The 13,860-nt window shown below is 42.2% G+C and overlaps 1 protein-coding gene across 1 annotated transcript in view; it reads left to right on the forward strand.

Moving 5' to 3' along the window:
* The window catches only part of LOC124788099 (ATP-dependent translocase ABCB1-like), a 180,654-nt gene extending 167,053 nt beyond the window's left edge, over window positions 1-13,601 (forward strand). Inside the window, exons 20-23 of the mRNA XM_047255214.1 lie at window positions 6,377-6,571; window positions 7,985-8,191; window positions 8,300-8,446; window positions 12,137-13,601. Of these exons, the coding sequence (XP_047111170.1) occupies window positions 6,377-6,571; window positions 7,985-8,191; window positions 8,300-8,446; window positions 12,137-12,331 (744 nt within the window). The 3' untranslated portion in view covers window positions 12,332-13,601. The remainder of the gene's footprint in view (window positions 1-6,376; window positions 6,572-7,984; window positions 8,192-8,299; window positions 8,447-12,136) is intronic.
* Window positions 13,602-13,860: the final 259 nt, after the last annotated feature.

Below are 13,860 nucleotides of genomic sequence, written 5' to 3' on the forward strand. Positions count from 1 at the left end.
GACTTCTGTCACCTCAGTGCACTTTGACATGCCATGAATATTTTGTTGGTGTTGCAATGTGGAATGATAACAATTTCGTGATGTGTGTGTCGTGAACTATAAGCGTTTCACAACTACGTCGTAGTCCGTAAATACCACTTAGGTAGTTCATTATGGTAATTTGCTTGCACGCATGCGGCTGGTAACTGGCAGTTACAGAAAGCTAAAGATAAAATGTCCTCATTGCGTCATGAATATTTCCTTTCAAGTGATATCAGAACTAATTAACTACAGACGTATAAAATTTAAGCCTACACTTCGACGTACATTTCCATGTAGTTCAATATTAACTATAAAAGTACAATAACTTAATTATAAACCAACCGTGTGGCTAACAGCCCACGAACAACGCCCTATTTCATCCGATAGACTTCATTGATGTAATTACCTAAGTTTAATGTTGGGAGAAAGCTCTCCACTCTGAGACATTCGTTAGGTACCCCGAGCCAACTGAACCTATCCTTGCAGCCAAACTACGACAAATTGGTTCCATTCTCTTTAGGGCATGAGATGCAGGATGCCAGATTTTAAATGAACTAACCTGATGCGTAACTAACACTTAACTTAATCCAGTAAACTGTTGTGAGGTGCCGATGTGAATAGGATAGCCCAGCAAAGTTACCTGATTTAATTTTTCTTGTTTCCTTAAAGAAACAAAAAAATAATTGATTCCAAATTGTTAAAAATGTATGCGAAGTATGCTAACGTGTTTCAAAACTATCTGAATTCATTTTGCAATCGAGTTGAAACAAGAAAGATCAGTCTCAGATCGTGGCACCACCTTCGCCAAATGTCTCTAGCGACACTACACATTCTCGGAAATACTGTTCGTCAACCAGCCAAATAACCTCATACCATATGCTGATGACAGATGGTGTACTGAGCTGCATCACACTGTGAAACCTGCTGCCACTGCACCATTTCGAGAGACTCTGAGCACCGAGTCGTGTCATCAGTAGCACCAATATCAAAACTGCCTAATAATGTCTTTTGAAGTTTTGTTTCGACCTGAACTATAACAGAAGTCGTACTCAGTAACGTACGAACACTTGTGACGATCTGTTTGTACAATTTAGCGGAGAAATACATAAAAGACGTCTATGTGTTATGCTCTCTACCAGAGAGATAAATCGAAATCAGTGTCGTTTAGCTGTGTCATCTCGTTCCGTATTGTAGTCGTCAACAGTCGTTCCCGGAGGAATCGTAAGGAGCCAAAGTTCTCTAATGACAAGCAGGAGAGACGCATCCTGATGCTTAACGTTGCCTGTAGCAACTGGCCGAATACAGATACGTTTAACGCCGTACATTGTTGCGATGAGACCTGGCAGCAGTCACGTATCGGAAAGGGCGCATACTTCCGTTCCATTGCTGCTATTCTATTGATCTGGTTAATAAACAAAACCCAGATATCTGTGTTACTGGTCTTCATGGGGTATTTTCTTCAACGCCGCTGAGAGTGACGTTCTACGAAGTCATCAACCTTCCACATTTTGGGGTCCGAATATCACGTTTTGCTGTAGGTATAGTAAAGGATTATTCTTATATCACGCAAAACGGTTTACAGTATAATATTATATCATAAAAGATGCTTGGTGTTTGGGTCGTTGCCTCTTTAATGATCCACCACAACACACATTCGCAACAGTACCGCCTTTGAAACTTCATGTCGTACTTAGCCAGCAGATCATAAATAAATAATAAATAAAGCGTAATCTCTGGAAAACAGAATGAAATGGCCTAACACATGACGGCATCGTAGCTTTTCCACTATTTATCATTTATACAAGTTCAGCCCTTTGGTACTGAAAGTGTTGCACATGCCGATGGTACAGCTTACATTTATCAGGGAAAAACTTCCGAAAAATTGGAAGAAAACTTACATAGGTATAGCCTAGTGAGACGTGAACACTGCTTAATTCTTGTCAGCTGAAGAACAAGCGGTCGTTCAGGAAGCTGGCGCCATTGCCCTACATCAAAATACCTAGGCGTCACTCCAGATCAATTCTAAAAGTTTGTTGAGAAATACCGTCGGGATACCAAACAAAATCTGTGCCACAATAAACACCCCATATATGCGTCCAGGTACAGATGGAGTGTACATCCTCAGGTATTTTCAACAACAACTCTGATCTTCGCTGTCCGGCTGGAGAAGATAGGATCACTGTTATAAATCAACTCACCATTAACTGGCCCGCCAGATCACCCGACCTAACCACATTAGACGTCTGTTCAGGAGGCTAGTTAAAAGGGAATGTGTACGTTACGGTGTTGGACACACGTGAAGGACTTTTCGTTCACATCACCGACGCTTTTGCCCGCATTAAAGCCCGCCGAGATGATGTTGATGTGCAACACAACATACGCTCCAACACTTTGTAAATGCATTGAGATGTGTGGGGTACATATGAGCCGCTCATGTAGGATGGATCAGTCATCTGTCCCACCAGAATTCTGTCCACCACAGCGCCTACACACTATTTTGGTAAGCAATATTCACATATGTCTTCATATCCATTCATGGATGTCTGTAGTCTTCAACCTGCTCGAGTTCCGTAACTATCTAAAATCGTACACATGTTCATAGGACTTTTTCAGTTTATTTTCACGTGCAGAACCACCTTCCAAATTATGTGAACTTCTACCGGAATCATCTTGTATGTGTAAGCGCTATAAGACTTTTTTGTAATCTTTTTTTGTTTTCTTTTTTATTATCTAATAATCTGCCGTGATATTTCTCTACTACATATACGAGTATATGAAATTGTTTTTGCTTCTCAACACCGTTATAATTTTCTCTTAATTTTCATCGAAATACTTTCGCGTACTGTTTGAACGCAGTATAAGTTTCTCTTGACAACAGAAGTGTTTGTAACTTGGTGAAATCTGGTTGGCCTTCTTGGAGCCCACTGCTCCTTAACATAGTTTGCTTTGAATAGTACGGAAGGCTGCAAACTGAGATACGTGTCACACATTACCGTCAGAGGTGAGCGGGACAGGTGCACTATGAAGAAGAGACAAACGGAGGACAAAAGGATGTGGACACTCTCTGTGAACACAGTGAACGGCTGTTGACCGAAGCAGGTCCGCGAAATAGATTTTGTTCTTTCAGGTCCGTATTACTTTGAAAAGTTGCTAATGCTTAAGATTTGCAGCTTATATTGAGCACATGATAAAATCTCCAGCGTCATCCAAGCAATGAAACAGAAGGTACAGCACCTTCACAACCACTTTCGCCTTTGAAACAGCGTTCTTCTGTCTTTCGCTAGCCACCCCTTGCAACGCCTCAAATGTAATCTGGGTTGTCAATGTTTTCTCTGTGCTACACACATCAAAAAAGTTTTGCATCATCTCGGTTCCTTCTGGAACCTGTACGGACAATTGGAATAGAGATCAACATAAACATCAGTTCCGCCCTTTTTATTGTTCATGAAAACCACACATTGCATGTTGAACCCCCGTACAGTGAGACCTTCAGAGGGGCTGGTCCAGATTTCTGTACACTCCGGTACCTCTACTACCCAGTAGCACGTCTTTTTGCATTGATGCATGCCTGTATTCGTCGTGGTATACTATCCACAAGTTCATCAAGCACTGTTGGTCCAGATTGTCCCGCTCCTCAACGGCGATTCGGCGTAGATCCCTCAGAGTGGTTGGTGGGTCACGTCGTCCATAAACAGCCCTTTTCAAACTATCCCAGGCATGTTCGATAGAGTTCATGTCTGGGGCACATGCTGGCCACTCTAGTCGAGCGATGTCGTTACCCTGAAAGAAGTCATTCACAATATGTGCACGACGGGGGCGCGAATTGTCGTCCATGAAGACGAATGCCTCACCAATACGCTGCCGATATGGTTGCACTATCTGTCGGAGGATGGCATTCACGATCGTACAGCCGTTACGTCGCCTTCCATGACCATCAGCAGCGTACGTCGGCCCCACATAATGCTACTCCAAAACAGGGAAACTCCACCTTGCTGCATTCGCTGGAAAGTGTGTCTGAGGCGTTCAGCCTGACCGGGTTGCCTCCAAACAAGTTTCCGACGATTGTCTGGTTGAAGGCATATGCGACAGTCATCGGTGAAGAGAACGTGATGTCAATCCTGACCGGTACATTCGGCATGTTGTTGGGCCCATCTGTACCCCGCTGCATGGTGTTTTGGTTGCAAAGATGGACGTCGTCATGGAGGTCGGGAGTAAAGTTGCGCATCATACAGCCTGTTGCGCAAAGTTTGAGTCGTAACACGACGTCCTGTTGTTGCACGAAAAGCATTATTCAACATGGTGGCGTTGCTGTCAGGGTTCCTCCGAGCCATAATCCGTAGGCAGCGGTCATCCACTGCAGTAGTAGCCCTTGGGCGGCCTGAGCGAGGCTTCATCGACAGTTGCTGTCTATCTCGTCCATGTGCGAACAATATCGCTTTGGTTTACTCCGAGACGCCTGACACTTCTCTTGTTGAGAGCCCTTCCTGGCGCAAAGTAACAATGAAGACGCGATCGAACAGCGGTATTGAACGTCTAGGCATGGCTGAACTGCAGGCAATACGAGCCGTGTACTTCCTTCCTGGTGGAATGACTGGAACTGATAGGCCGTCTGACCCCTCTGTCGAATAGACGCTACTCATGCATGGTTGTATACATCTTTGGGCGGGTTTAGTAACATCTCTGAACAGTCAAAGGGACTGTGTCTGTGATACAATATCCACAGTCAACGTCTATCTTTAGGAGTTCTGGGAACCGGGTTGGTGCAAAACTTTTTTGGTGTGTGTATTTGTATAGGTGCTTTTGTTGCTTGGTATTGTTACCAGGAGTCACGTTTCGGCGGGATTGTCAAGATTATCCATATGAAAAGCGACTCATTGTCGGGATACATAAAAATCCGTATTACACCGAAGCGGATATTATTTCACATAAAGTACTCTGTTCATTGCATCTGTGTTTAAAATGAAAGGAAGTCTTGTAAACGTAACAGCAAACAAGAAATTAGCTTTTAGTTCAAAGAGATTTAGACTAACAAAAGCGCTGCTTTAAGTTGAAGTCTGATGAGAAGTAGATGAGGTTTCATCGCTGCCTTAAAAACCATGAGAATATGTATAAATCTGTGAGTTCCTTGTTTTCTCCAGCATATTCTAAAACTGTTTCGGAAAGACGTTTTATCCTCCGAAGATCTCTTGGCAGGCTGAGAGAAACTGTTTGTCATGGGCCACATAAGAAGCTGTATTATGCACTCGACTGCAGTTTCTCAACAGGGAAAATGGAGGATTTAACTGATGAGCTTGAAGTACGAGCAAAAATATCGATAAGGTAATATGTGGTATTTTTGTTCAATTCAGGCTGATTTAAATTGTTTTACTCGCGTCGTTTAAATTTTAAGTGTTCAAAATAATAAATCTTTAACAACAGTTATGCAGCGTGTCCCAGGGGAAATGGTCAATATTCAAGAATGTGATAGGTACGACCAATCGAAACAAAAAATGTACTAAACATCTGCTCTGAAATGCAGACCGTGAAAGTTATGAGCACTCGCTCATCTTCAAACTGGCGAAGGAAGTGTCTTCTATTGCATGCTCCTTGTTTGGCATATTTTAAGAGGAGGTAACATGGACCAAAACAAGAACAAAAGTCATGTAACATTGGGCCCTAAAATACATACCTTAAGAGTTATGAAAACTTTTTCAGTAGAGGAGACGTGTTTCACAATGTCGAAGATGAACAAGTGTACATGGCTTGTAAGGTATACTTTTCAAATCCCATCCTTGCTGGCCTTTCTTTTAATCCAAACTACCACCTCTCAAAATACGGAAATCAAAGAGCCTGCAGTAGAAGAAATATGTTTCACAATATGAAAGTGTCCATAGGTTGTAAGGTATGAATTTTAGATCTAGACATTTTTGCTTTCGAATGGTCGTTCCTGACATGGCCCTGAATATTGAACATTTATTTTGGGACGCCCTGTACATTTAAATTTTAGATCAGTTTTTGTTGATTCTACCTTGGAAGATGTCAGTTTCCTGAGTTTGTTCAGCTTAGAAATGTCCGGTTCGTAAAAGATACTACCTTTGTTTGAAAAAAAAAAAAAGAAAAACTGACAACCTTGATTGGTGGACACAGAAACTGCAATATTAATTAGGTATGAGACTTGGGAACAACGTTCTCGTTTCCACCAGGCGTACTTGTCATCTCTGTGATTTGTGGAACATCTTATGATGAGTCCCACGAAAGACTGAGGCCAATACTCTTCTTCGGAAGTTTTGATGAACATATTCACTTGATTAAATAATCACACGTTAGTTTTTATTTGTCAGCGAATGGATAATAACACATTTTGGACCTTCTACAGACTGCAGCCGGGGATGTGAGCTACTCGAACGTGGAGTTCTGGTACCCGACACGGCCTGGTTTGACGGTACTGAAGGGCCTCGACCTGGAAGTGTGCAAAGGCCAGACAGTAGCGCTGGTGGGCCCTTCTGGCTGCGGCAAGTCCACCTGCATTCAGCTGCTCGAGAGGTTCTACGACGCTGCGTCCGGCACTGTGGTGAGTACGCGCAGCTACCAGCGCTCTGGTGTCTGTCACCTTTCGGTTTGTCACCTGCCCTTCATCTGCCTCCATACGACCAACGCAGAGGCAATCTGAACCCTGTAGGAGGTGAGATTTCCATCATTGATGTTCGCCTACAAGGAGTAGAAAGCTGATAACGCTCCATCATTGATGTTCGCCTACAAGGAGTAGAAAGTTGATAACGCCATTTTCCTTAACACTCCAAGTTCTACGATTCTTCTGTATGAATGGAGATAGGAATTCGGCGTGAGTTTTAAAATGCAAATCGAAATTAAAAATTTACCATGCGGCGACTATAATACCAAACTCACTTAAAGCTGGACAACCTGCCATTATAGCAACAGTGACCGATCTAACAACTGCGCCATACATTTTTCTTATGTAGGCGTTGGCGACCGCAGCCCCGTATTCTGACTGGTTACATATCTCTGTATTTGAATACGCATGCCTACAAGTATTTCTTTGGCGCTTCAATGTATATTGCCTCCTCCTGCGCATATCTCGCGAAAAGACCATGAAGATAAAATTAGCGAGATTCGAGCCCTGTGGAGGCTTACCAGCAATCGTTCCTACTGCGAATTACGCGCGACTGGGAGAGGGAAAGGGACAGGTGACAGTGGTACACAACTACCCTCCGCCACACACTCCGGTTAGGTGGCTTGTGGAGAATAGATGTAGATGTCGATGTATACGAGTCGAGAAACGGTGGCTATCCTTTTCTGGAAAGAAGAGAGTGTTTTTGTGGTTGATCTCATGGAACGTGGATCAACTATTATAACTCATCAAACTGAGATGTGCCATCCAGAATTGTCAGTGTATGAAACGGTTATCCAGGACAGTTTTCCACAGCATGGAACAGTCACACATCGCTGTCCCATATAGAGGAAAAAGTTCAGCATTTTAAATGGGAACACGTCCACCACCCACTCTAATCAGCTCATACTCAGCGTCTGCTGCCCCTTCTTGCACTGGAATCAATGTCTTAGTCACCGATGGTTTGGCACGAGGGACTCAGGATTGTTATTTTCAACTGGTACAGTTCCCAAATGGAGATCATTTGTGCAGCATATTCGTTGGATTCGGGGATTCTATTTTTCCACAAACTTACTTTTTGAATACGTGACGTACTTTCTACTTCTCACTTTAACGGTGATCATTTGAACGAAAATAAAATTCACGCTCATAGTTGTACTGTCAGAAGAAATGTTTCTCTTTGAATGAGTGTGATATTTTCAAAATCATTTCTTGCTAGTATTGTATTTCAAAGCATGTTACTCAAAAATACATTTTCTTTCTTTGTTCCAAAGTACAGCAGAAATGTTGAAGCTGTGTGTTGAAAGGAAATCTTCTACGAAGTGATCTAACAACAAAAATAACTTTTCTTTTCAGGCCCTAGACGAACGACATGTGTGCCAAGTCAAAATGTCTGCACTACGATCCCAGCTGGGACTTGTTCAACAGGAGCCAGTTCTCTTTGACAGAACTATTGCCGAAAATATTGCTTATGGTGACAACGACCGCGATGTTTCCATGGACGAAATCATCGAGGTAGCAAAGAAAGCTAACGTCCACAAATTCATAACGGCTTTGCCACAGGTATGACTGACTGACTAACGAAGGGTGAAATTTACATTATACTTTAAATCTTTTTGATACACAGTGTCTTCGCCCAATATTAAATGTAGTTGTGAATTTTTTACACAGGGTTACGAAACGCGCATGGGTGAAAAAGGCGCACAGCTCAGTGGAGGGCAGAAACAACGAGTAGCAATTGCAAGGGCTTTGGTGCGTAATCCACGCGTGCTTCTACTGGATGAAGCAACATCAGCCTTGGACACAGAGAGTGAAAAGGTACGTCATGAAAACGTAATTGCTTCTAAATTACCTCTCGGCTTCCGTCTCAGGTTCTTCGGCCTTGTTTGATCAGTTTCCTGAAGTTTCGCCAGCACGATTGGCTGGCATTGTCAACGATTCACCGACCATTACTGGCGGCAGGCTGTAGTCGAGCTTGCGGTCGCTGATTATACACTTTTAATAACAAAAAAAGAACACCACGAAGGAATTATCCGAGTGTGACAGTTTCAGAAGATGTATAATTTATTCAAGACAAAGAGCTTCACAAATTGAGCAAGTCAATAACACGTTGGTCCACCTCTGAGCCTTGTGCAAGCAGTTACTCGGCTTGGCACGGACCGACTGAGTTGTGGGATGTCCTGCGGAGTGGTATCGTGCCAAATTCTGTCCACCTGGCTCATTAGATGTGAAACTTCCTACCCATGATGCTCCGAACATGTTCAGTTGGGGAGAGATCCGGCAAATTACTGGCCAACGTAGGGTTTTCGAAGTACGACGACAAGCAGTAAAAATTCTCGCCGTGTGCGGGTGGATATTATCTTGCTGAAATCTATGCCCAGCATGGCTTCCAATGAAGGGCAACAAAACGTCACGTTGAATATCTTCGACGTACTGCTGTGCAGTAAGGGCGCCGTGTATGACAACCAAAGGGGTCTTGCTATGATGAGGAATGGAACTCCAGACCAGCAGTACTTGTTGCTGAGTCGTATAGTGTGTGACAGATTGGTATCCCACCACTTTTTGGGGCATCTCCAGGCATGTGTTCGGGGCTCAGTTCGAATTGGGACGATTCTACTTCAATCAATGAGATTCCAGGTCGAAGATGTATCGTCGAAGATGTGTCGTCGAAGATCTAGGGACTAGGGACATCCCAGACACTGGTGGGCTACCAACCTTACTGCCGTTCACCATTCGTTCCGACAAGTGGGAGTGATGGTCTGGGGTGCAATTGTTCATTTTTTTTTTCCAAACCCTATTTCGGCCAGCAAGGTCGCTCGATCTCTCCCCACTTGAAGTTTTTGAGCCCTATGGGCAGGGTCCTCCAACCAGATCGGAATTATTGCCACCTAACGCGCCTATCGAACATAATTCGGCATGATATCACTCAGGAGGACATCCAACAACTCTATCAGCCTATGCCCTTTCTCTTGAATGAATCATGCAAAACTTCTGAAATCGTAATCATTTGTTTGTCTGTATACGTACATCCCATCTACCTATTTCGGTCCCATTCGGATAATTCCTTCATCGTGTCCATTTTCATTAAAAAAAATAGTATAAGTACTTGCCGAGCCATCGTCCAAGTGTTTTTCAGTGGTCAATAACGCTGCGATTCCTCCCTGCTACCTGCAACGTCGTTCGCTGCTGCTTGGGAGGGTTTATTCTTTGTTGTTGAAGCTATTGTCACAATTGTGTATGTCTGTTGCTTCCCTGAACAAGCAGGGGTGATAGCTCTTCTCTATACTGAGGTCAGTCTCATAAAGCGCGTGCTCCTCCACGGTCGACATCGCCATGTGCCGCAACGCAAGGTCGCTTATATCCGGTAATCCTGGTGTTGACTGACACTCCAGTCATTCAACATCGACTTTTCCACATGTACGTGAGTGCGATATATTGCCGACGTTGCGAGTGGTTTCCTTTTCTCCTCTGCCGATCGAACACAATCTTTCACCTTTTATGTCAGTTTATAAATACTCTTTACGCCGTATTAGCACCCTGTATGGCAGGAAGACCGTATCCGACAATTCTTTTCGCAGTGTGTTACCAGGCCAAGTGATTAATCATGTGACACTTCTTCTGTGGCATTGTTCATGAGAACCCTTTCTGAGTGTATCATCTCTCGTAGGAGGTGCTGAGGTTCATATCTGTCTTACTCGCATTACGAGCGCATTAATGATGCCTCATTCCTGCAGATATCGGTCCGAGTATGTCGGACAAATTTTGGAAATTTGTGGTAAGATCTCATGGGACCAAACTGCTGGCGTCATCGGTCCCTAAACTTACACTTACACTTACACTTACACTTAATCTGACTTACGCTGTCAACACACACACACACACACACACACACACACACACACACACACACACATGCCCGAGGGAGGATTCGAACCTCCGGCGGGGGGCCATGACAAGGCGCCTGTGACCGTGCGGCCATTCCACGGCGAGTGTGTCGGTTTTCGACACACATTTTGTGGCAGGTTTCCAGCAACCCTCGTGACCAGCACATCTTGAAAGGGTAGTTTTAGGTGCTTTTCTACTTTTATGCGTACCTCCTACGTAGAGTTACGTCTACGATACCTTGGTTGTGTAGAACCGTGTGAGGAACAGGTCGTTGACTTTCTAGTGCACCTGAGACTGTCTTCACACCAGTAAAAAATTTACCTTCGAGGTAGAAAGTGTCTAACTGCTACCCTTTCTAGATGTGTGGTCCCGAGGGATGGTGAAGTCCTGGGACACAGCGTGTATCAAAATCTGACACACGCGGACCGGTATCGGCAGAAACTCTCAAATCACCAATCAAGCCAGAAAAGGGCATAATTAATACCCCCGTTACGCGAGCACGACGAGTAGGTGAGCCGCTGAACCTCAGACACGTGATGCTGCACCTAGGAAGGGCTCTGATGTGCAATGGGTGCTCCACCAGTTCCATAAGAAGTGTCACAGAACCAAACACACGGTGAAATGATGCATCGGAAAAAGCATTGTAGGGTATTACTTTTCATTCATACATTCCCAGAGTGACGGACAGAATCGACAGATGTTATGCAAACATGGCGTAAAGAGTATACACAAACCATGAAAGAAGATCAAAGAGTGCCTCAGATCGGCAAAGAAGAAAAGGGACTCACTTGCAATGCGGAGAAAAGTCTGTGTTCGAAAGCCTAGACGATCAATCGACATCAGAATCACTGAACGTAAGCGGCATTGCAGGTAGCACAGGTAGAGAAATCGGCCGTTGCGGAGCACGCGCTGTGTGAGAACGACCATATAGAAAAATTCGCTGACACCGAAGTTCTTGTTGTAGAGAAGAGCTATCACACCTGCTTGTTCAGGGAAGATACAGAAATAAACAAACATGAAAATATCTTCAAAGTGAACGGATCCTGGATTCCCGTGCTGCAGCGAACGACCGTTGCAGTTAGAAAGGGTAGAACCGCAGCCGTAATGACCACGGAAAAGGCCGTTCATGCTGGCACTCCTGGTGCAATTAGTGTGCAGCCACGAGCTCAGCTCCAGTCCACCAACAGCAATAGAGGTTGAAGTCCTGACAGTGCCAACAAGAGAAAACTCATCAGACAAATATCGACAGAAAAACCCAAGACAGAAGCCTAAAGGCAGTTTGTCAACGAGTAGCCGCGAAAGCCTTCACATTTCTCTTTGTTACTGTTAAAACTCATTTGAGTAGCACATGAATTGTCCAAATGATACATCTATTTGCTAGTTATGTCCTGCAGTGAATCTATTCATGTTTTTCCTATGAGCTTACATTCTCCTGAGAGTAATAGTTTTAAGCTTCACTTTACCTTAAATTTATTCGTCTCAGGTCAATTTTTTATATTGTTTCAGATATCTTTGTTACCTGAAATCTTTTTTATCCATCATAGTCTTTGCATTATTTTCTCTCGTTTTTATCTTTTGCTGAGAATACATAATAATCACAAAATTAATAATTTTCTTCTTCAGATTGTCCAAGAGGCACTTGATAAGGCGAAAGAGGGTAGGACCTGCATAACAATTGCACACAGATTATCTACGATTCAAGATGCTGATGTCATTTGTGTGATCAATCATGGAAAAGTTGCTGAAATTGGAAAGCATGCAGAACTGCTAGCTAAACGTGGCATTTACTACAAACTCCATAGTCTTCAGAGTACTTAACTTTCTCATTTTAGAGTCTGTTACCTAACATGAAGGAGGTACAGACTCAGAAAAGTATAGATAAGAGGAAGAGTATAGATAAGAGGAAGAATATTGCACTTGGTCTAATATTTACCATCAATATGATACGATATCTTATTTGTGAGATCAAAATTGGTTTTTAATTATGGATTTGATTTGTTCTATGTACAAATCACGTTCCTGCCAAATGCCAAATATTTTGTGTTTTAATTAATATGTTGACAGTATTGAGAATTGTGAAGCAAAGCTGTGTTATTCATGATTGAAAACGTTACGAGCATCCAGAATATTGAAGAATTTCTAAGAAATAATGGGTGACTTAACTAGGATGCTAAGTAGGTGTAAGTTCGCAATCTGTGCTAGTTACATTCATTGATTGTAAATTATGGAATGTACTTACTTTATGAGGCTGGTTGATGAACAATAACTATTGGTTTTGTATGCAACAGAGTACAAATTACAGTATTCCCTTTTCATAAATGAAAACAAAACATAATTGAGTGATGATGATGTTCGGTCTACTGTAATCTTAAAGCCATACTTCTAGTGGGCTTGTCTTGCATATAGTGGAAAACAATGTTATCCATTTTAAAACCTTTGTAGCGTTTATAATATTATGTGTCATTGTGTAACTGTGGAAGAAATTACCTCAATCTTTCAATGCATGTATAACAGTTTTCAGAACCAAAAATAATGATTTATATGAAACACAAAAAAATATTTCATCACTTTTACCTTTTTCTTAGCAAATTATCATTCTGATTAAGATGCCAAAAAATATCTTTAATTTACTAAAAGCACTAAAAATACATTACATATAAATATGAGATCATGAGACTACAATATTGTGGTCAAACTCTCAAAAAGATTTGTAAGGTTCATAAAACACTTAATGTCTCACCAAGAAACCCAAAAATAGAATGAATTCTTATTAATATGTATGCCAAGATTTGTGCTGATTTGTTTAGTCCCTTCAATCTTATGTTTCAGTAGATACCAACTGACTGTCCAGTAAATTGTTGAGGTATATGTTAGACACCACTAAGGCATTTGCGCATGTTCTGTTAGCATCTTGCTCTAATGGATCTGAAATTGTATCTTTACCCACATTCATACAGTGGTCTTTCGTTAACACTTCCAGACATTGATATATGCTGAAAGCACATGCTTTATCCACGGTTTCTGATATAACTTGGGTCAAATATGTAATTTGTGTCCTATATGGTGCTTCCATAAGTTAGTTTTTATATGCAACTACTGTATATATCTGAATATTTTTATTTGTACTTAAATTTTAAAATATATTTTTGTAAATATCTTGTCACAGTTCTTTCTTTCATTCGAATAGCACTTTAATCCCAAGGAAATTAAAGACACTGTCTAACTATAGTCATATATAAACACATGACAGTTCGCTATGATAAGCCATGCATCAAAAGCAGTAACAGTTAATGAGACTACATGAATGTATTACGCAAACAGGTAAAATTTACATGACTTTTGGAGAA

Source organism: Schistocerca piceifrons, chromosome 3 (assembly GCF_021461385.2).
Source record: "Schistocerca piceifrons isolate TAMUIC-IGC-003096 chromosome 3, iqSchPice1.1, whole genome shotgun sequence".
NCBI classification, from domain to species: domain Eukaryota; kingdom Metazoa; phylum Arthropoda; class Insecta; order Orthoptera; family Acrididae; genus Schistocerca; species Schistocerca piceifrons.